The 24,323-nt window shown below is 39.4% G+C and overlaps 1 protein-coding gene across 1 annotated transcript in view; it reads right to left on the reverse strand.

Moving 5' to 3' along the window:
• Positions 1-24,323, reverse strand: part of LOC126426655 (vitellogenin receptor-like) — a 155,988-nt gene that overhangs the window by 124,891 nt on the left and 6,774 nt on the right. Inside the window, exons 2-3 of the mRNA XM_050088541.1 lie at positions 17,912-18,008; positions 8,696-8,812 (exon numbers count right to left, since the gene is read on the reverse strand). Of these exons, the coding sequence (XP_049944498.1) occupies positions 8,696-8,812; positions 17,912-17,981 (187 nt within the window). The 5' untranslated portion in view covers positions 17,982-18,008. The remainder of the gene's footprint in view (positions 1-8,695; positions 8,813-17,911; positions 18,009-24,323) is intronic.

Raw genomic sequence — 24,323 nt, forward strand, 5'->3', positions numbered from 1 at the left:
TTTTTATATAATAATGGGTGCAGAAATTGAGACTACAGAAACAAATGTGCTGAAGTTACCATGCAAAAATTTCTGCTCCCTTGGTACCAGGTATGAATGGGTCAGCGTACTGGGTTGTAGCAATGCTTTTAGTGATGAGTGTTAGATGACTGAACAATCTTTTTGCATATTGAACACTAATTTTGTCTTTTGCACTTTGTTTGAAGTATTTGTCACACTACAGGTGGTGTTGTGGACTAGCAGCTAGTTATGTGGTGACTATCACTAATCACACCTCCATGGAATGTCAGAGCAAAGATTCTGTGAATCAAAACTGAAAAAATGAATGCAAAGCTTGGATGTACTCCTATTTTAGGCAGTCTGTATCTGATAATCTCACGAGCTATCATGATATTAAAGTGAGAATGAAGAAGTTTGTTAGAACTTTTGTCTACTGAAATAGGTAGATTGTAAACTTATGTGGTGTACTACTGCATGATCAGGGTGACAGTGCAGTATAGTAACACCCTCACTAATTTATGATTTCAACCCTGCAATTTTACAGTTTCTGGTAAGAGGTAGAAATACAATCTGCACAAAGCAGTCAATTTTTTATGACTTCCTTCAGATTTTTGCAAGAGGATAATTCTTATGTTCCTTGTTGCAAGTATACACCTTTCCAGTAGATATGCAAGGTTTAATCTTAAGACACTGCTGTGATACCTGTGAGTTCAGTGTATACTTAAGGTAAATAATCCATAAAAAGGATACTAATTCTGACTTTTAGACACATTCAAGAAGGTTAACCTGCTGTCACAAACCAAACTTGTTACTTCAGCTTCAGTGATGTTGCTGTCATCTCAGTAAGTATACTGGTTTGTGTACTTCAGTATTTACTGATCAGCTTATCTGCAGTCTCACAGGAAATAGTGAGTTCAGTGCAAGACCTTAGGATGACAATGAACAGTAGCTTTTCTGATCCATGTAATTCAAAAAGCATTCCAATAATACCAGTAGTTATATTTTTGTAGTTTCTTATGTTTTATAAACAACACAATCCCAACTGCCTCTAGCCTTAACAGTGAAATAGTCAAATTTGATGGAAGATTTTAAATATATTAACATATTTTATATTTTGAACTGGTGTGGTCAAAATTCTTAATGTTTTTAATTAACTGCACAGACATTGTCAAGCATATCACAAGAAATATTTGATATAAACTTCCCAATCAACTTTTTCTGCTGTACTGGGAAAATATAGACGAAACCCTACAGGAACTATAATTTTGGAGTTACTGAAATTATACACAATACTGTCCTTTAATTTTGTTGTATTATGTGTCAAATGAGTAGACTATTCCTTACCCACCATAAAAGTAAGGCTTGTAGACATAAAACTGTCACCTGAGGGTAGATCAAGGTTCAGTTAACACCTCAGATTCCGATTTTGTTGCCGTGCATGTCTTTATACACTAACTTCCTAGCGTATTTAATTAACTGCAGTTTCAACATACACGTATGCGTTTGTTATGCCAAGTGGCATTCTCATAAATGCCGTTTTCACTGAAAATTTCATAATAGCCATATGGAGATGCTAAGACTGTCTTACTCATCCACACTGTATTGTGGCCCAACGTGTTTGCTTTAATAATGCTTTCTGCTTTACTGACGTAAATTTTTAAAACTTCAACCTGCCTCAGTACATTGTTAGTATTGCTATCCTCATAGCGAAGTGTCGTTACCTGTATCTAGCCGACATGTTCATAGTGACATTTTCGAAATGTCAACACGAACATTTGCAACAACTAGAAAACTCAGCTATTACAATTTTTAGTAGTAATTAACAACTAACACTAACAATATCAGCCGACCAATCACAACAGAGTAACATCTAACTGGTCATTTAAATGCATGTAATGCCAACTTGCAAACTTAATTCCGCATGTACTTTTCGCTACTGCACGAGACTAAATGTTAACCCGTTACGTCAGCAGAGCCGCGAAGTTGTGAGTGGTGTGTAGCCTGGGTAGTGTTTTCGTTTTAGAAGAGGAAAAGAGTTGTTAGCATTAGTTGCAACACAGGGGCTTTGTTGGTGTTGCATATTTTAGCGATTTTGATCGAGAAACTCACGCTGCAGTTTTCTTCGGCACTGCCAATGTAGATGTGTGAACACTATCAGTTTAGCGACATATGTATTCGTTTGTGTGCGACAGCATGTGTAAGATTTGTGCCGATTCTAGATTTGCATATATTTCTGTTCGCGTTACTTCTGCGTATTATTTCACTGATTGTATCAATACCAGTTTGTATTGTGATACTGAGAAATTTCGAACATTGGCGAGTGCAATGATGAATTTACTGTTACCTTCCATTATAGATTTAATTGTGCTCTTAAAATTTTGGAACCGGTTGGCGTACCTTCGTTCGAAACAATAGTTCGCTATCTACATTGTACAATTACATGAGAACTAGGTTGAGAGTTTTCAGACGCCAAAGTATATTTTCGTAACTTACCGATACGAATGTTTTCTATACGTAATTATTTCGTAGGAAATAAGCTTTTGTGATTTAGATTTCAGCCAAAGAACACATCGTCCCTGAATTTCATTGTGTATCAACGCAAACATGCGTTTCTTAGAATTTTTCTGAAGCCATCATTGTACTTTGCGTAATCTACGAGCACTTCGTAGCAAATCTGCGTTTCAAATTTAATTTCTGTAGCCTATCGAAGTCGTGGCTCGTGGGGTCCAAACGATACATATCGAATGTGCGATCGTAATTCGATCATGCGACTGGTAGCGGGCGTTATGAGTGTTTAGAGTGGTCGCTACAGCAGCGACAAAAGAGCGTTACAAAAATACTTATAATTTATGTGGAAGTCCATTATGGTTGTCTGGATGGATAATTTGTAAGAGTCGAACCACTTATTCTTCCTGATACTCTTTTCCGCACTGTCCGCAACGAAAATGTTCTTACGAAGTTTTACACATTTCGCACCACCAGTCTACATAGTCCCTTCTTTCCTCGTCCGGTAGTGCTCTATATTTGCGACAAGAAGTCTTTTCTATGCTGGATAAACATGGAATTAAATTTTCCCATGCGAGAATCCGCTGAAGAAACGTCAAGAACACTATACATCCCACTTACTAACGACGTAAGTCTTCTGTGATTCCCTAACAACTCCCAAATAATTCGCCGAGGTATTTAGAGGAACTAAGGGAACAACGGAGAACAGAAATGACGATCACAAATAATTGATCACTACGCCCGCCATCAGAGTCACATGATGGCATTACGATCACATGTTCGATAGGTATCGTTTGGACCCCGCGGCAGTCATTTTTGGAAATTACCCAGTTTTCCCCATAAAGAGGAATAAGTATATTATCTGCATTTATCGTAAATTAATGGTTTTAGAGTTTCCTGAGAACAAACATCAAAACTTAGGAAACTAAATTTTTGCCCCATGTTTTTTGCCTTAATAGAAATCTGTGTATATGCTTACTGTAGAAAGTTAACTTTTAGTTGAGCACATTAAACTATAATCAGCCACTTAATTTCATGTTATTTCCTCACTGCGTCTTAATACATAGCACCGGCCGAAATGCAGCTCCATTGCGACTGCTAATCTCAAACACGGGACGAGTTGGTCGACATTCGTAAGCAGCTGGCAAATGTCAGATTGGCAGCTGCCGCAAAACTATCGCAAGAGCTCCCGAGAGCCGTCTACTTTTGATACCAGTACCAGAGGTGCTTCAAGTGTGTTCTTCCTCTGTGTCCTGTCTACTGCACAAAGAGGCAGTGTCACTATCCATTCATTTCAATGGGAGTGGCATGTCAATGCTAAATCAGGTGTGGACAGAACTCAGGGTGTTGCCCGAATCCTAACAAGTTTGAGGTTTTGTCTTTCACTAAAACAGATCCTGTGGGACTGTTCACGTGTGGGAAACCCATCTTGTCTGGTCTCAGGATGTGGAAAACACGCTATGGTCCATTAATCATCGGCTACCTACAGGGAATGATAGTCCCCATTAGGGAGATGGTAGCAAGGGAGTTTACAGGACGCCAGGTGCACTCTGTACATGCCTGCACCATGGGTCTAGTCTAGCAATAGCTGAGCGAACAGGGTGCAACCAGCTGCAAATTGTTGTGCATTGTTCAAATGGTGCTTGCTGTCAGGGATCTGACGCCACACTGAGCGAGTGGCAGAAGGTTCAGAAGACCAGCCATTTGCATGGAGCTTCCATGAAGTTCACAATTTGCAGCATTGTCCCCAGAACTGATTGTGGCCCTTTGGTGCAGAGTTGACTGAAAGGACTGAACCAGATATTTCTAAGGTTCTGTGATAAGCTAGGCTGAGACTTCTTGGGCTGTCTTAGAATTGTCAACTTTAGGGTGCCCCTAAATGGGTCATGTTTGCATTACACATCAGAGTCTGCTACACAGGTAGATGTGCGTGGCGAGCTCACTTTTTAATTAGGTGATTAATACAGACTTTTTAATTAGGTGATTAATACAGACAACGATCACTGTAGGAAATCCAGGAGTATCAGTGTAAGATCGAAGAAATGCCTCTCACTTGAGTATTAGTGGTTAACTAACAATGAAGTACCAGAGTTAAGTAGTCATGAAAACTAGTGAAGTTACAAAAACCTGGTTGAAACATTAAGTTTTTAAGTGACATTTTTGTTGAAAATGTCTCTAAAGGATATGCAAACAGGGAATAGATTCGTATGTGTTGCAGTAAACAGGAAACTCAAATTCAGATTTGAAATGAAGCAGCTTGGGACACTGGGCGAAACTAGCATGGGGGGGGGGGCACAAAATGTTAACTGGATCCTCTGTTCAACCTGACCTGATATAACCAAAATCTTCAGAACGTCATTTCTCTAGTAATTAAGTTTCCTACTCCAACAGTAATCATTGGTGGACATTAATCCTCGAACAATTGGGGAAACTACAATCTTTAGTGGTAAGCGTGATAAGAACCTGTGAAAGTTTATCAAACACCTCTGAAAACTACTCAAATAGAGTAACACTTTGTAGAGATATTAAGTGGAATGATCACAGGTTCAGTTGTCGGTAAAGCAAGTGATAAACTTGTCTATTGGTAGACTACTGGGAAAATGCAATCTGTCTGCCAAAGGGATTGCTTAAAAATGACTCATGCAACCAGTTCTACAATACTATTTAAGTGTGTGGGACTGACATGTACAAAAAAAGAGTAGTTTGAAGGGTCACAAGCTTTTTAATAAATGTCAGATAACTGAAGTAACTGAAAAACTAAGACATGAACTATGGTGACAAAACAAAAACTAACCTAGTATAATGCGTCATACCCTATGCCATGCACCTCTCAATGGTTTGCGGAGTACCGATTTAGATGACAAGTGGCTTGAAACTTCCATACCCTTAATCTGTTTAGTAACTTATAAAACTTTATTGAAAGAGGTATGTGATTACACTGCTTTTCCTTTCCTTGAGAGCCAGGGGGCAGCATTAAAGGGTAAACCTCATTTGAGGGGGAAGTTAGGGGTCGCACCACATCTCATTAATGGGCGGGGAGGGGGCCCAAATTTTAAAGAATCCCTTTCATGCAGTTAATTTACGTCCCTAAAGTGTTTTTTTTGGGGATGTGGCGGGAGAGGGGGGAGGGGAGAGGGAGAGAGAGAGAGAGAGAGAGAGAGAGAGAGAGAGAGAGAGCTGTTATCGATAGAGTGTTCTCTCCACCACCAACATACTGTAATTTTCCTTCAGCTATACTTAACGAAACCTGACTAGTGTCAGGTGTTGTACCTTTCAATGCAATTTGTTTACATTACTATAATGCTTTGATCTGATACCCACGAATCTAAATTATAGCGTATAGTACTATCCTATTAGATACTTTCAGCGTTTCGCTTAGCAATATGGCAATTTCATTTGGCTCAACAGCCTGGATGTCTCAAACTCTTCAACTTTTTGTCCCTCACCTATTCTAGTTATTCTACTGGGGAAAGGCGGCCATCAATGGGATCCAAACCACGTGTCATTCGTGCAGTTAAGGTCATAGGCAGGATGAAAGATTTTTCTTGTTCAATTGGGATTTGACACTAGACCAGCAATATTGTTTTGAGTACCAGTCAGCTGATTTGTTATGCGAACAAGTCAGGCCTGTTTTCTTCCAATCGTTTCTGAAATTTATCTTGTTGGCTTATCTCTTAATCAAGGTCCTCTTTGTCAGTTTTATCTAGATCAAAGCATCACATACTCGATAATATTGATCAGTGGGTCATGTCGACAGAATGCACCATGTTCAACATGTGAAACTAAAGTTACGTGCACATGATGCCCTTTGTGTGTTCAACTTCACTCAAAAATGTTGAACAGGACAACAGTACATGCTCATTTGTTCGTATGTAATTTCCTGGAAATACACTGACGTGCCAAAGAAACTGGTATAGGCATGCGTATTCAAACATACGTAAAATGCAAAATACGGCGCTGCAGTCGGTAACGCCCATATAAGACAGTAAATGTCTTGCACAGTTGCTAGATCGGTTACTGCTGCTCCAATGGCAGGTTTGTGAGTTTGAACGTGGTGTAGTCTGCACTCGAGTGATGGGACACAGCATCTCCGAAGTAGAGATGAAATGGGGATTTCCCCTCTACGTCCATTTCACGAGTATACCATGAATATCAGGAATCCTGTGAAACATCAAAACCCTCAGACATTGCTGTGGCTCGGGAAAGATCCTGCAAGAACAGGACCAACGACGACTGAAGAGAATCAGCGTGACAGAACTGCAACCCTTCTGGAAATTGCTGCAGATTTCAATGCTGGGCTATCAACAAGTGCCAGCATATGAACCACTCAACGAAATATCGATATAGGCTTTCGGAGCCAAACGCCCACTCTTGTACCTTTGGCTACTTCATGACAAAGCTGTACACCTTGCCCAGGCCTGTCAGCACCAACATTGGACTTGACTGAAAACATGTTGCCTGAATGGACGAGTCGTTTGAAACTGTTTCAAGTGGATGGATGTGTATGGGTATGGAGACAACCTCATGAACCCATGGACCCTGCATGTCAGCAGGGGACTTCAGACTGGTTGAGTGTCATGGTATGGGGTGTGTGCAGTTTGATATGGGACCCCTGAGATATGACAGCTGAGTCATACACAATCAACCTGTGTTATCACCTGCATCCATTCATGTTGATTGTGCATTCTGACGGACTTTGGCAATTCCAGCAGGACATTGTGATATCCCACATGTCATTGCTACAGAGTAGCTCCAGGAACAGTTTAAATACTTCTGTTGGCTACCGAACTCGCTCAGACGAACATTATTGCACATATTTGGGATGCCTTGCAACGGGTCTTGATTTATGGACAGTCCTGCAAGATTCACGGTGTCAAATGCCTGCAGCACTACTTCAGACATTAGTCGAGTCCACACCGCGTCGTTTCAGGACTGCGTGCTCGCGGGGGACCTACACGATATTAGGTAGGTGTACCACTTGACTCTTCAGTGTAGGTCACGCGTGTAGTGCATTGCTACCTGTTTTCAGTGGCAATGTGAACTCCGTAGCTAACGACAGACAGCTGAGGTCCATGTGTTGAGGTTATGTTGTGAAGTTATGTGCATACCACCAAAGGAAGCATTCTTAAAGTTATGGACGATTTACAGGCAAGTCGCATGGAATGTTACTTCTAACGATTTGAATAGAAATTTGAGTTTTAATACCGTAATCCGCCGCCACTGCGTGTAACCGGCTCCTGAAAATACTCAGGCTTAGGTGGACGAACATGTTTATGTACTGGGTGTTTATGTGGCGCGTGGTTTGTTCTGGTCTTATTGCGCAGTTTGATTGGCCTATTCTTTGAAGGTACCGAAACTGTCTCCAGGCCGCTTTTGGGGAAGATTTAAAGAAGTTTATCAACAGAAACCAGCTACATTTAACGAGATACAAGGAACTATCGAGTCCTCTGCAGCTATCACACTGGCAACACTAACAGTCATAGTTCGGCAACAGTTAAGCAGCATCGACGTCGTTCGGCTGCAAATGTGTCACTTTGAACCCGACATGACCTTACCCCTTTTATCGAGCACTCCGGGGAAATTTCAATATTGCACATTTTACAACAATATTGACCTTGTAGGGCCGCTTGGGAATTCTGATTTCATGCTGGCCGCCTGTGTGCTTTTTTACCTGGTTGCAATGTTGGCCGTGAGGTCAACATCACATCCACGTTGGCAGGCCCTCTTGAGTTACTGAGAAGTATCTCACATTGAACGTGGCTTAATTTCTAGAGTTCCTTGCTAGTTTCTAGACACTAGTTTTCATGGTACTTTATTCTCCTTAAGTTAAAAGTGAAATTTCACCGTTCGTATTTCGGTCCATGAAAATAGATGCTTCTACTCTAATTCCTATCTATTACAGATAGCTTACGATATTCGACTACACCACATAGGGAAAGTTTCTTAAGGTTATTTTGCCCGTCAGACCTTGTCTAATATTGTGACGAAAGTAATAAGACAAACTTCAGTTTACCTGACCCGAAAATCTTTGATATTTTAGTAACTTCAAATCTAATTTTCGCCCTTAGTACAAATTCCAGTGAATACGTAGCTTGCAGCAAAATATTAAAAGCAACAGGGATGCAGTTAATCAGGTTATAATTCAACATAGGGAAATTTACCAATATGAAAATTTTGTAGCTGTACTTACCACAGTGCAGCTCGTCAGCTCCATCTGGGCAATCTTTCTTACGGTCGCAGTGTTTTGCTTCCCGTATGCAGGCGCCGTTACTGCACTCGAAGAATCCAGACGGACATTTTGCACACACTGGAAGAGAAAAAAAAAAAGCCAAAATCACGTTCTGAGAGCTGTTTGCAGTTATTCCGTTTGAAATCTGGTTTCCTTGCGAAGCACATACTGTCTTGAAATATGAACTTCGTGAGAATATCCTTACGATATAGCTTTATATTTTTTCCTTCCAACTGTGCGCCTGTCAATGTTACGGAGGCACAATATTGGAGAAGACCAGCGAAATCTTAATACGAGCTACTTTTAACACGTCTTTATAAGGTTGCTTTGTTCAGTAGAAATTTTGCTATTTCAATCTCAATTCCCGATGAACTAAAAGACTGAACTCCACGTTGTTCAGAACTGCATGGCAATATATTATAACTATGTGGCGTAGTGTACTTTTTGTATCGCTTTCCCGTTTCAAAGTTTCTGTCGCGAATGTCTCGCGAGAAGTGGGATTGCTGCTGTTTGAAACACCAATATTTTTAATGTGAAAAGTACATTTTTTAGCCCATGGGCATTCTTAACCTCTTATAGTCCTGAAAATTTGCTTGTGAATTTTTAGTAGCAGTGACTACTTTTAAAATTTGAAATTGAAAACTTGGGTAGTTTGCAATAGATAGGATTGTACGGAATAGCTGTGTTAGAAAGTAGTCTGATGTTTATCTGCTTTTAAATATTTCTTTTACGTTTCGTTTTAAATTTATAGCTATTAAAATTATGAAGCACAGATGTGTATGTGGGCAAGGAATCTAAGGCTAGAAGCAATTTTTCCCGTTTAGTCCATTTTAAGAATGTGCTTAAATAGTTCAGTAATTTTGCCGTCTTTGGTGACGGACTAGGCAGACACGATTAGTCAAGTTTATGGAAGTTATAGTACGGTTCAGTTTCGCGTGGAGTATTAATTAGGGAAATTTTAATAAAAGGCGATTGAAATTATCTCGACTGTCAAATCAACACGTCTAAGCTGTAGTTTTCGCTGTTCAAGTAGCGATCTTTAATATTCTTCAGTAATCCTGATGGTTCATTTAATACTGTATTACAAGAGACAAGATTCCGCAACAGAAGCTGGACGCTGTTTTGGACAGAAGGGAATGAGATACGCCTTTGCGAGTGTAACAGCTCACAAAGAGTGCCAGCAAATAAGCTATATCAACATCTGCACCGATAGTTTGTAAGAAGTCGGAACGTACAGGTGGAGTGAACTATTCTGCACTATGTCTGCTGTGACAAGCTATTTAAGGAATTACAGCAGAATAACTACACTACAGCTCCGTTAAATATCCATTGACCATGAGCAACATTTCAGTTCAAGGAAGACGAGTTAAATCAGGGCTTCACAAGATACACTCTTGAGCAAGCAAGGTGTGAACAGCAGGGTGCTAGCACAGTACGAAAACCGGCACAGGACAGAATGGGAGACAGAACAGCTGCCGTACGTATCTTCGCCACTCAATTTAAATCCACGAACACTTGCGTGGAAATCTTGATTGTTACAAATGAAAAATGCACAAGTCACATTTTAACGTATATTACATTTTTCTTTGTGAGCTTTTATACAAAAATCGCGTAATTAAAGCTTGAGATTCAGTTCTCTTTTCTGTTAACGATTGCTTCTGTGTGAATTCCGTGCGCTGTAGATGAACCCCGTTAGTTTACTTATCAGATAGCTAGTTTCTCACGCGCCTTTTTCATTGCAGAAAATTTTTCACACTCTTATGCTGAACGGGATATTTATTCTCTTATTTGCGGAAACAAAATCCATTCTGCGAGACGTATGGAATGGCTATTTTCCGATGTTAAAAATATGGCCCGGATTATTGTATTCTGATTGATTACCACATTTAAATAGCATTTATGGTTAATATTCTCAACATGAGCTGCGTAATTAACGCTTAAAATCGTATCAATATCTGGTCACGTGATAAACTTAGTTGATGCGCTGGTGACGTCACGAGTAAGCCAAAGCTATTGCTGTGCGAACGTTAAGAAGTGAAGGTTTTTTTACGTAGTTTTCGTGTAAACAGTAACTGTTTAGTGATGGAAAACAGTTATAACTAAAGTAACAATAGAAAGGAATTTTGTTAACGGTGATAGTGGAAGCCTTGCGAAAGTTGATGCGTTTATGCTCCACCCATTAGAGTGGGTATATGTGCAATGACATTCTTTTCCCTGCTCCTTGCAACATCATTAAACTATAAAAACTAACTGCAGAACCTTTGCAAATGGATCCGTATAATTAAGTTGCCGACTAGAGTCGGCGACCCAGGGCACAGAAATTATTCTTCACGAAGTTTTATTTCAAATGGCTCTGAGCACTATGGGACTTAACATCTATGGTCATCAGTCCCTTATAACTTAGAACTACTTAAACCTAACTAACCTACGGACAGCACACAACACCCAGTCATCAGGTGGCAGAGAAAAATCCCTGACCCCGCCGGGAATCGAACCCGGGAACCCCGGCGCGGGAAGCTAGTACCACACTGCACGACCACGAGCTGCGGACGAAGTTTTATTAGCTCTGTATACCAGAGATACTGCACACACAAGGTGGTCGGTATAGCAACGGATAGCTCAACCGACTACTGCTAAAGAGGTCTTATTTTGTAATCTTGGAAGGGTCATTTTTTATATGTCTTATACGAAGTACGAGAATTGCGTTAGGAAGGACTGTAGCAGTTGTTTCGACTGTGAGATGGATTACGCGGTTCATACGAGTCCTCGCCTGGTAACCGGACAACTGAAGCTAAATGCATTTACTTTGGGAACAAGCCACTTTTTGGGAAGCATTCTAGTTGTGAAGATATCAGCACACGCCCCAGTACGAGGTGTAGGGCAATGAGGTTATTATGAGAGACCTAAAGTTTGTACAACATTCAGGAGATACAAACTTAAGGACTGATGTTTGTGAGTAAGCTATCGTTAGCGCTGAAGCAGACTTCATATTTGTGTAAGGTTATGAAACTGCGAAAGTTTAAGCAATAGGAATCGTCGCTGGACAACACGAAAATATATTGATTCTAATGAAGTAAAAAGTGTGTGGTCGCGTTAAGTAGAAACTATCTTTCTGAACGTGGTGTGTTAACAAAGATTGCAGATAAACAGCAAGGAAAAGAATATTCTGTTTCTCATCGGTGTGTAAGTTTTAACTTATTTGGTTTTCATATTGGATGGCTGTTTTAGAAATACTCTAAGTTTACATGTTCTGGGTTAGATTCGAATCACCTATCTAGGGACATTTCGACACATTCGACGACACGGAGCTACCGAATAATTTAAGCATACTTGGGTACAACTTTTCACCAAGAGTTTAATTTCGTTGAATGACTTAACAGTCGAGAGCATCCTTCTGAGATAAGTCAGTGTATCTCTGAGTGCAATATTTCAAATTAAGCTAGTGAACAGCGTCGACTTGGCAGCTTGCCAATAGGGCGACATTTTATCCATCTATTCCTAGAGCACGGAGAAACAACAGTTTGTGCATTTATTTGTACGGTATGTAATTACACACCACAGTTTACCCTTTTTCTGAAATGTGCAAGACATTTTGATTTAGCACTTTGACAGTAGGATCAGCGAACTAGTGTGACGTCACAGCATCACATGACTAATGGACCGTTTTAGCGGGCTTTGCAAGTATTTGAATTTCATTTCCGTTTTTATAATACTGAAAATCAAGAGGGGAAAAACATGTTAGCTCAACTTGACAATCATTTGAGAATTTTCAGGAAACAGTCAAATACCCCATTTCAAGGTATTTTTCTTGTGCTGACCTTTTGTCTTTATATTCTGCCACACTGCAGTTCAATCTAATTGTGAAGAATCTCAAATTCGCTGAACATTGAGGACCGATCAGATCTTTATGTTATTCAAAATCTTCCTTGAGGATAGTAAAATATCAAAACATTTAAAGGGTTAAAAACCCTCCTACGCGGACGATAATTTGGGAAAAGTTTGATTTCCTTTTACCAACTGCCATTTTTCGTACATTTGGTTTTGTGTGGAAAAGATTACTCTCACAGGGGATTTAGGTATGAAGACATTGCCTGTCTTATGTAATGCCGACTCGCCACTGCATCAATACTAATCCATATCTCACATTTGGCGGTGCTCCGTTCATCAGAAGGTTAAACATGTCAACATTACACTTCTTTCGCGTTTGTTGGAACCTCATTGGATTCCGTTTCACGTGGAGTGGAAGGCAAGCTATCTGGTACAATCAAATACGATAATGAGGATAGTTTTACGCTGTGCGTTACGCACACGACTCAATACGGGGCAACAGCTTCACCTGCGCGTTTGACCGACAGCACTAGACAAGTGATACCACCAACCTGCAGTTATGTTAGATGCAGTGGCGTCGTCAAAGGAGACTAACAGAATATAGTTCTGAACGTTCTTCAGTTTTTATACAGAAGGAAATATATGGTAGAAACTCAGGCGATACGCTTCCTAGGAAACAACATGCTCTCGACCTTAGATTATATAGTATTGTAATTAAAAACAAGAGACGAAAGTTACTAAAATTGGTCATTTTTCTGCACAATGTACGTGTGGCGTAAAAGCTCATTGCTGTTCTCACTGAAGGTGAGAGTCAGTTGTCTGGTAACCTTAACTCTTTCGATATCGGACTCCAAGGACTGCATTTCAATACTGCTACGTTGATAACGAGGCGATCGGCAACAGAATCCCAAGCCACAAACAAAAACTTGACATTCGCTGTACTGCATTTCGCCATCGTTCGGCAGTGACATTTCGAAGCTTCGTGTATTTGACAGCTGGAAAGTTATTTCCAACGACGAATTCCTTAGCTCGGCTCCAAATCAGTTCCGTTTGGTTTACGTTGCAGTGTTAAAATGAGAACTAAATATTCAGAATTTGTACCGTATGCTCGACGCCATGAAACTGTGTCTTTACCACTTATCACTGGCTCTTGTGAGATCAGATCTGTCTTACAAAATAGGGAACATTCAGATTTGATTTTTCATTTTCCCTCCACAGAATTTGTAATGTCAATTTTTAACAAAAAAAAATTAAGCATGCGTATTTGCAATGAAAACTGGAGTTTTGCGTGCTATATTAAACTAGAAGACGTGCGTTTTTCTTGAAAAATGATTAAGTATTAGTTAATTAACATTTGATGAATTTCATATTTAAATGATTTAGGTATTTAAACCCAACAAAAACTTAGGCTACAACGAGGTCGAAAATTTCCCACCAGCTCACTTATCAATATGCGGAGCTAAAGATTATGCCACGTTACTGAAGTACCATCCCTTATTTTTATTATATATTGTTTCTCGAAAAACGTTTGACTTCTCTGTAGTTTTGTGGAAAAGAGTAACTTTTTCGCTATAAACTATGTTCCGCGCGCTTGTTTCACTACGCATCGGTCAGCCATTTTCACGGTGTATGACCAACCCGAGCACAAGTAGCGTTCACAGACTGCCTGCACGATCTTTCAAGAAGATAACGTAGGTACGTATACTTATGAAACGTTGATAGCTGTTTATATAGCAGAGTTTCATTTGTAGTGAAGAGCGGAAAAGCAGTGTACGAGAGCCACGGTTGCAACCAATCATCGCGTTTATGTTTACATCAGGTTTAGTCTCATGATTAACGAAATTTGCCGTTTTGTTGCGACCGAACGGTGCGCGCGCAGTCCCCGTCCCCCAACATGTAGCTGTGCTCACGAGCATTCATAAACGCGAGGGCACACGCTCAGTATCTGCTATTTGTTGAGCCCCGATCTAAGTTATCTTCCTTGAACTATAAATAGCAGTTACTTCAGATTTGTGCATGTGCGCTCAAGAAAAATTGTTAGTTTAACGCATTTCGGTCCAACTTGAAGTTGATGGCAGACAGCGAAAGCTGTTACCCGATTTGCAAGGGCTGGGCAAACTTCGAACGGGTTTGAGATTTACCGATACGCCGCAGCGTTCGATAGAACAGAACTTGTTAGAAGAATCACGTGACATTTCACTCTTGCGACGCGAGTGCAAGCGGTACACAGGGAACTATTAACTAGTCACAAAAATTAGCCATAATTTTGCTTAGGATGTAAAATTTTTAATTTCGTTACACTGGAGGAAATAGCATTAATTCATGTTCTGCACAAACTGCTATTGTGTTTGAATAAATTTACAATAAGAGCGCTGGTATGTTCAGATATAGACATCTATGTTGATTTTGGTATCAAGGTATCAAACACGACAATGCCCTGAAGAATACGTTGCTTGACTGAACCCAGTACAGTATTTTTTTTTGTTTATGAGAACCTAATGTTTTATGAAGTAGGTTGCAAATAAGCAGTTTAATGCCTGTTCATATATTAGAATAACACGTAAAAACGTAAGGTTATAATCAGTTTAAAAACAAAACTGCAAAATTCAGATGAATCAAATGCCGAATAAATTAAACATACCGTAAGAGGCCTGTGGGGAAGACCAAGTATATGCTGAGCTTTTTAAAAATGGAGGACCACAATTGGAAATAGAGTTGCATTCCTTAATTGAAACTATGTGGGAGACAGAAAACATACCGGCCGATTGGAAAACTGCAATTATATGCCCCATCTTTAAGAAGAATGATCCCCTTGTCTGTGATAACTACAGAGGAATTGCCCTACTCGATGTCACGTATAAAATTTTGTCGATGTGTATACTACACAGACTGATTCCCATAACCGAAGAACTGATTGGGGACTACCAATGTGGTTTCCGCACTAACAGATGCACGTTGGATCACTTATTCACATTGAGACAAATAAATGAGAAGGCACGAGAATTTAATGTAGATATCCATATTCTATTTATAGACTTCAAGAAGGCCTATGATAGCATACACCGACAGACACTCTTAAACACCATGAAAGAATTTGAAATACCATTAAAATTAATCAAATTAGTTAAAATGTGTTTGGAAGAAACCATATGCAAAGTTATGACACCTGCAGGAGAAACTGAAAATTTTAAGGTGTACACTGGACTGAGACAAGGGGATGCCATCTCACCTATTCTATTTAATATTATCTTAGAGAAGATTGATAGAGAATTCACCAAAACTAATCCACAAGGGATCCAACTGCAGGGACAGAACATTACTAGACTTGCTTATGCAGATGATGTAGCCTTAATAAGCACTTCAAAAGCTGAATTAATCAGGATGATGCAAAATTATTACAAAATAGCTGAGAAAGCTGGACTTCATGTGAATGAAGAAAAGACAGAATATCTAGTCATAAGTAAAAAACTCCAAAAGAATACACCACTGACCGTAAATGGTCTCACTTTCAAGGCAGTTGACCACTTCAAGTACTTAGGGAGTCTTTAGCAGAGACAATAGAGCAGAAATAGAAATAGACGCCCGTCTAGCAGCAGCTAATAGAACTTTTTACAGCTGTATCAAAATTTTAAGGATGAGATCACTTAGTACTGAATTCAAAATCCGTTTTTATCAGTCAACTATTGTACCAGTAGCATTATATGGATGTGAAGCTATTACATTCAGGAAGAAAGATGAAGAAAAACTTGATATTTGAAAGAAAAATACTAAGAAAAATATTTGGACCAATCTTCGATGAAAATGTCATGGAGTGGAGGATAAGGAAAAATGAACTACGGGAGCTGTACAAACATAGTACCATTGTGGAAATGTTAAAGAAGAGAAGACTGAACTGGGCTGGTCATGTAGCAAGGATGCCGGAGAACAGACTACCCAAAATAGCATCCACTAAGAAATTAGAAGGAAAGAGAAGAAGAGGAAGACCTCGAATTAGGTGGATGGAGAATATCCGGGAAGATGCAGCTAGGATGGGCATCAACTCTGATTGGACAACAATTTCCCTGGATAGAAATAATTGGAAGAGGCTCGTAGAGCAGGTGTATGGTCGATAAGGCCTTAGCCACGTGTAAAGTAAAAGTAAAGTAAAGTAAAGTAAGTAAGAGTAATTTCAGCGCGAGTGTGTTGCGAACGAATGTTCCAGAACTTGACAATGATTGCAATCTTAATAGCTGCCGCTGTTAAGCATGATGTGCACCTTACAAGACATTTCAGCCCATATTTCATAGTTTTTATTATTAAAATCCACAGTGCATCAAAACGCAAAGACTTAATACCAACGAAAGTCTCTAGATGGCAGGCCGATGCAAAGAGCTTAACCCCATATTTCCCGAACTATGACGTAAACTGTTCGAACAGCGAGTCTTGTTCAGGCAGCCCTAAGATTTATTTCACTACCACGTACTTTCCGGTGGTTAACGCGTTTTAAATGATCGATTAAAGCGTTTCTATAAAACATAGAACTGGTGCTGCATCCCATTCAGCTGTTACGGAATAGCAAAGAATGTAAGTACCCTTCGCTTCTTTTGTCTTATCGCTAGTGGAAGGAGGAATCTAGACATCTTGTTTCCAGTAAAAAGTGAACAATTTCTAACAGCACTGATCCGTGCACTGAAACAGTGAACTTTGAACTGAAGATCAACTGTTTCAGCTTGAGACGTTTGTTAAAGACTACCCTTTATAAGGGCTTCATCTGCCTTTGTTCAGTTACTGAATGAAGTCACATCATTGTGGGAAGGTAACTCGTCTTATAAACTTCCTAGACTAACATATTGGCGGTAAGTTCTTCATTTTGTCCCATGTCTTAGTTTCTTTACAAAGATACTAAATTTTAGCATTTACTTTTTACATTTCAAGCATTATTAAACTACAGTCTTTTGCATATAAATGACCATTTAATAGGAAACTAGTATAAAATGCTGATTTGCCCCTAAATTTTAATATAAAATTTAGAAATACTAATTTGGAGACGGACTGCCCTTGCCAACAGAATCTGCAGCAAAATAGTTATTAGGACTGACGTAAACTATGGCAACTTCAAAAAAATTACCAAGTATTGATCCAAATACTGAAGACGTGTGGATTGTGGTATTTCGTTTATCTGATTCACAGCTGGCAGCTTCATCGTATTAGACTCAGTCTATTTGCGCAAATATGAAAGCATGTTTACAATTACCTACGATGTTCAGGAGCACAACATTTTGTCTGGGTAACAGACTTTCACCAACATAATTTCACGATTTTCGAACATTGAAATTAAAGCTATTTGAAAGTTGACATTACTCTCCTTACCTTCTGCAACACCCACTAGTAGAAGCAGAAAAGTTGCTAATTTCATGCTTCCTCCTGGACCACAGCTCATTGCACCTGTTTGAATGGTACTGGATACCTGTTGAAAAATATAGGTATGGTATAAAATACATAATAGCTAGAAAAGCTTTTCTGGAAATAGGAACCACATTAATATCGTATTAAATTGAAGTCTTATGAAGACAGAATTAATACAGAAAACTGCAACCAGCCATTTTTTTTAAATATTAATTATTTCATAAATTTGTTTTCGAACCTTTTCAGGTTCATCTTTAGATGGTTCTCTGGAACTTACATGCTAGGAATGGCGATTTAACTTCCAGAAAACCATCTGAAGATGAACCTGGAAAGATTAGAAAACCTGTTCTTGGCGTAACTATTCAAAAAGTTACTGATTGCCGTTTTATTTACATTCAATTTAGTCACAGATTTTAAAATATCTGTAATACATAAGCTTATCTTTTACAGAAGTATTGAGTAACTTGGTACCAAGGTTAAAGACGGCAGACAAAAAGCAAATAAAATTTTGAAATGTGTTACAGAAGAACGATGAAGATTAGATGACTATTGTGTCATGGGGAAATTGGGACAAAAGACTAGGACCATAATGGAAATGATTACCTTTTAGTTATACAAAGCTGAAAGCAATATTTATCTAAACATTTACATCAAGCTTCCTTTACACGTCTACATAATCACCTACATGTAAACATTGTATCTGGTGGCGAACTTCAGAATTTCTGTGTTGAACTCTTACCGCCAGTTCATTTAGGCGTGTGGTCACTGCTTTCAGTCAAAACCGGTCGCTGATGTCTACCATGCTGCTCATTTCTTTTCAACGTCGACTTGCTTCCTTAACAACTGACAAGGGGATCACAGATTTACTTCTAACTTCGTATACTTTGAGTAGGCCATTAATGTGGAAGTAGTAAGCTGCATTACTCTGACAATTCAGAGAAAATCGTAAGAAAGGTTTTACACATTTCTTACGTAACTGATGCATATGCGAAGGTGGCAGACAAAGTTTGTGGGTTAGTGTTCGATCTCCGTAAGTCGAAGATGTATGAGGCGACGGTTCGACTGCCGCACGAACTATTTTTCCATCGCTGGTCATGTTTAATTTCGCATTTAAGTGAAAACTGGAAAAACATCGTTTACTTGCATAATGTTTTAGCAATGTTAGACTAATTTTATTATTAGAACATTTGTAACTATCGATAAGTAAATGAATCAACATTTTTCTTGAAAATTATGCCTGTCGCGATATGCAAAATCATACATGCAATCTCGTAATGTACCCAGAACTACTTTGCACTTTGACGATCCAATCTACAGACACGGAGGAAGGTTCATTTGCAATTCACCTGCGTAGCAGTGAGACGTTCCTAACGTAGCAAGAACAAATAGGGTAGGTGCAAGTTCGTTGAATGTCAATTTACATTTTGCTACAGAAATGGTTTGAGCGGGAGTGGAACTGCCCCCTTATACACATTCGCCTTACTAAGCTCGAACTATGACCGCTTTACTACCATGAACTAACGTCCAGCACTGATACATCTGTTACATAATAGGCGCGTAAAACTCGCGCATTTTTTCAGAATTGCCAAAGTAGTGCACTTTACTACTTTCACATTATGTCTTAATTGCCTACTAAAGGTACATAGTTCTAAGTAAATCCGTGATCCCAACGTCGTGGGTTGCCTTGTAAGTGTATCACATACAAATCGAGGAAATTCGAAAAAAGGCGCTCAACAAAGGTAACGTCAACCATGTTTCGGTATCGGTATCGTAAATATTGTGGATTTTATGCCAAAACGCACTACGATCAATGTGAATCGCTGAGAGGACTACAGCGTGCCTTCCGAACTAGGACGCGAGGAAGGCTCTCTCGAGGAATTTCGCTTCACACGTGCTACAACTCAAGTTTCTGGATGGATCAGTTCTGATGCGGAAATTTATCATCCCTCCTACAGTCCAGATCTTCGGCTTAGCTATTTCCACCTTTCCCCTAAATAGAAAGATCTTGTGGGTGGTAAGAGTTTTGGAAGTGACGAGTTTGAGGAATCAGTGACCACCTGGCACATTGAACCGACACTAAAAGAATACAGCGTGGAAATTAGTAAGCTCTTGACCCCATATGACATGTTTATACATAAAGGGAAGGAAGCGTCATATAACTTTCACAAAAGTTTTCATTTTGAACAACAGTTGTCATTTCTAGATAACCCTTGCATTTGACAACTTCACTAAAAGTTTAGGTGGATAGGGCATCATGAAGTCGAATGATTGATACGGGACGATACCTACATCATACTAAACTTTAGAATTAATGTAACAGTGATGGACAAAGCTGGTTTTGTGACTCGGGCATACCATATCAACGAAACTTCTATTTTGTGGCATTTCAGCAGCTTCTTTTATGAAAAGTTTTCACTAACTTTCCGCGACATTTAATGTGCCTCTACAGCGCCTCCTAGATGGTCAATGATAATTTTCCTGTAAGTGCAGTAAGATTGAATGTCTACAATAGAGACTACTTGAGCTTGCCAGTACTATTGAGAATTGCGCTGCCCTGATATATGCGGTCTGTGGGCGCTATTGACAATATTTGTTTCGCGTACTACTCTTTCTGGGGACATTCGTATTTTGATGTCATCTACGTTTAGCGTGTAAAATTTAAAATGACCACAAAGCGAGGACAGTATTATTACAGTACATGTAGCTCTACAAACCGGTGCCCATACCGACAATTTTACAATATTTCGCAAATTTGTGCTGCCTCGAGGCAACTTCAATATTATTGCATAATGTAATTTTAGTGTTATTACATGTGTCGGGGCTGTTTTAGCTAGATCAGCTTGTTCGCAGAGCTAAGGACATGTACAGCATTACTAGCTTGAAATTTGATAAAATTGAGGCTCTGAGTAAGTTTATTTTAATCAAATCGAAAAAGCTAATTTCGAACATTTTTCGGAATCTTAGCACACTGATGTATTCCATTACTACTACGCACTGAATGCCTACGTTGATAGTGTATCCTACAATTGAGCGTATCTAGATTTCGGTCTCTTAATGCCCTCATTAAGAGTTATAATCTTACGTTAAAGGCTTATATCAGTAAGTTACAAACTATGCACCTAGATCAGTTTAACTGAGGGCGCACGTATTACCCAGACGAGACCCATCTAGTATTTGAGAGCACTTGCTTCCCAAGTTTACAGCTTTCAAACCTTTACTAAACTTTCTTACACATCAAAATAAAAGGGAAAGTTTATCTACATTTTCGCTGTCCATGGAGCTACATTTCAGCAGCAGGCACGAAGTTTTAGTGTAGCTTTACTAACTGTTCAGACTATTCACATACTACTGAAAAATGGAAATGAAGTCCCATGCTTCTTTACAGAGCGTAGGGGAACGATGCGGGAGACCCGCACCGCCTTACTAGGCAAGGTCCTAATGGAGGTGTTTTGCCGTTGCCTTCCTCCGACCGTAATTGGAATGAATGATGATGAAGACGACACCACAACACCCAGTCATCTCCCCGTCGGGAATAGAACCCCGGACCCCGTTTTCGGGAAGCGAGATCGCTACCGCGAGACCACGAGGGGCGGACACATACCACTGAGTACCTGCAATTTTTTTTCCCTTCATTCTACGACGCAGTTCAGGAGGTCTTTTGATGTGTGAAAATTAGCTTGAAAACTGAGAACAAATTACTTTCACTGTAGTTACGCAGTACGATGAGCCGTTTGCTTTTTCCAACTTTAAAAATAATTGCAAACCTTTTTGTCCTGCCTATGGGCTAATCCGATACTAATAAAATAATCTTAGATTGCGTATTCAGCTCCTTAAGGCTTCACATATTTAATTTCTAATTTAATCAGACGTTTGAAATTGCTTTGTACACGGGTGTGATTTCTTAGAGAATCTAGAGAAATGAGTTACTAATGCCGTCTGATTCCCTTAGCTGTTAGGCGATATTACGATGGTTGCAGTGATTGCTGCACGAACGTAATATTTACCCAACAGGTTTTCCGAAAGTGTTTGCTGAACACACCTCTTACAGTTTCGATCTACGATCAACAAATGAAGTTACAAAGTCTTTCTCAGGCACATTATCTGCTGAACATTTTTACTTCCTAGGCATATTAAAGTAACTAACGGTCAAAGCATTTTGCCATCTTTAATTGTTTCAAATTCTTAAGTGTTTTGAGTGGGCACTGACAACGACAATCGCGCCGAGGTAACCTGAAAGACTGCAATTATTTTCAGATTAGGATATCAGAAAAATTCACAGCTTTAACGTAGTACTCTTCGCTCTTTCGGCCTGTGAGCTGCACTAGATTTCTTACTCCGCTACAAAATGCTCCGCACCGTTGTTTAAAGTTAACTACACTGCGTGTCAGTTAAGGGGATACGGAATCGGATTTTGGGTTAAAAAATAGAATTTTTTTTATTGGCGTATTATATTCTGCCATGTTTCCTCTTTAAAATGACGTATCATACATAGCTCTACTACAATTATAACTATTTTATTTTTATATATTTGTGAGATCGGGTATTGCGCTTTAGTTATACACGTCTCTCGTGGCTGACCATGAACTTTTTGGCAGTACCTTTAAAGTGACATGAATTCAAATATCCCGGTTTCCAGCGACTATTTATACACTAGTTGCCCGAAAATGTTTCTCTCTGGTTTCCTCAAGTTACTCTTTGACTTTGTGGCGGGACTGTTTTGTAAACAGTGTGATATAAGAAAGTAGTTGTTGAGTTATTTCGTATTTAGTGCTTCATTTTTCGCAGTGAAAATTCCTAGAGCTAAAGCAAAAGTATTTAAAAAGCGTGTGAACTGGCAAAAGAAAAGAAATAATGATTCATTAGCAAAGCAAAGCAGTTCATCATCATCACTGTTGGAAAATGTGAATCCACTTATTACTGATTTGCCGAACGAACTTACACCAAATGAAAACAGTGCTTCTCATAAAAAACTAAGAGATTTGGAAGAGAAATATAATTTACTTGATAGAGGGAATGAAGTTTTTGAACTCATTGATACGAATATATTGTGTGAAGCTCTTGAAAACAGTTTGTGCTGCAAAAAATGTCATGGAAACGTTTCTCTGAAAGTAGAATCCCATGTTGGCCTGGCTGCCCAGTTTAATTTAATATGCAGTGTTTGTAAATACAGCTGTAAGTTTCCAAGTTCGGTTTCAGTAACTGTAAATAATGGATACAAGAAAACTGAACTTTATAGTGTAAATATTAGGTTAGTTTATGGATTGCGAGCAATTGGTAAGGGCAAAGCAGCTGGTGATATGCTATGTGGTGTTCTAAATCTTCCAAGTGCACCTTCAAAGTTTGAAGCTTACAATTATGTACTAGGATCTGCAGTTGAAGATGTAGCACAGAAGTCAATGCAGGTTGCTGTGGAAGAAGCAGTGGAAGAAAATGACGGCAGTCGTGACCTCACAGTGGCGTTTGATGGCACGTGGCAGAAAAGGGGCCACACCTCCAACAATGGTGGTGTAACAGCAACTAGTGTTGATACTGGCAAGGTTATTGATGTTGCAATAATGTCTAAATACTGTAGGTGCACAGGCAGGCTGAAAAATGAACAGTGATGACTGTATTGCTAATTATTATGGTAGTAGTGGTGGCATGGAGGTTGCTGGGGTGAAGAAAATTTTTCATCGCTCTTCACAGTGGTATAATGTTCGCTATGTCAAATATCTGGGAGATGGTGACTCTAAAGCATTCAAAGAAGTTTTGGAAAGCAAACCATATGGGAACAGTGTAAATATAAGCAAACTTGAATGTATAGGACATGTGCAGAAGAGAATGGGTGCCAGGATGAGAAGGTTAAAATCAGTTATGAAAGGGAAAAAACTAGATGATGGGAAAACCTTGGATGGCAGAGGAAGATTGACTGATTCCATAATAGACCACATTCAGAACTGCTATGGCCTTGCAATCAGGCAAAATACAGGCAATCTTGAAGAAATGAGGAGAGCTATATGGGCTTTATATTTCCACACCGCATCCACGGATGAGCATCCACAACATGGTTTGTGCCCCAAAGGTGAAAACAGCTGGTGTAAATACAATAGGGGACTAACAACAGGAGAGAAATACATTCACCACCACAGTCTACCATCAGCAATCATGGCAGAAATAAAGCCCATTTTCAGAGATCTGGCTGACAGAAGTCTTCTGATGAAATGTCTTCACGGAAAAACGCAGAACCCCAACGAGTGCTTGAATAGTGTGATATGGCATCGTCTCCCAAAAACAGTGTTTGTCGGAATTAATACACTACATTTTGGTGTGTATGATGCTGTGGCAACCTTCAATCTTGGAAATATAACTAAATGCCAGGTCCTTCAAAAGTTGGGTA

Source organism: Schistocerca serialis, chromosome 11 (assembly GCF_023864345.2).
Source record: "Schistocerca serialis cubense isolate TAMUIC-IGC-003099 chromosome 11, iqSchSeri2.2, whole genome shotgun sequence".
In the NCBI taxonomy this organism is placed as follows: domain Eukaryota; kingdom Metazoa; phylum Arthropoda; class Insecta; order Orthoptera; family Acrididae; genus Schistocerca; species Schistocerca serialis.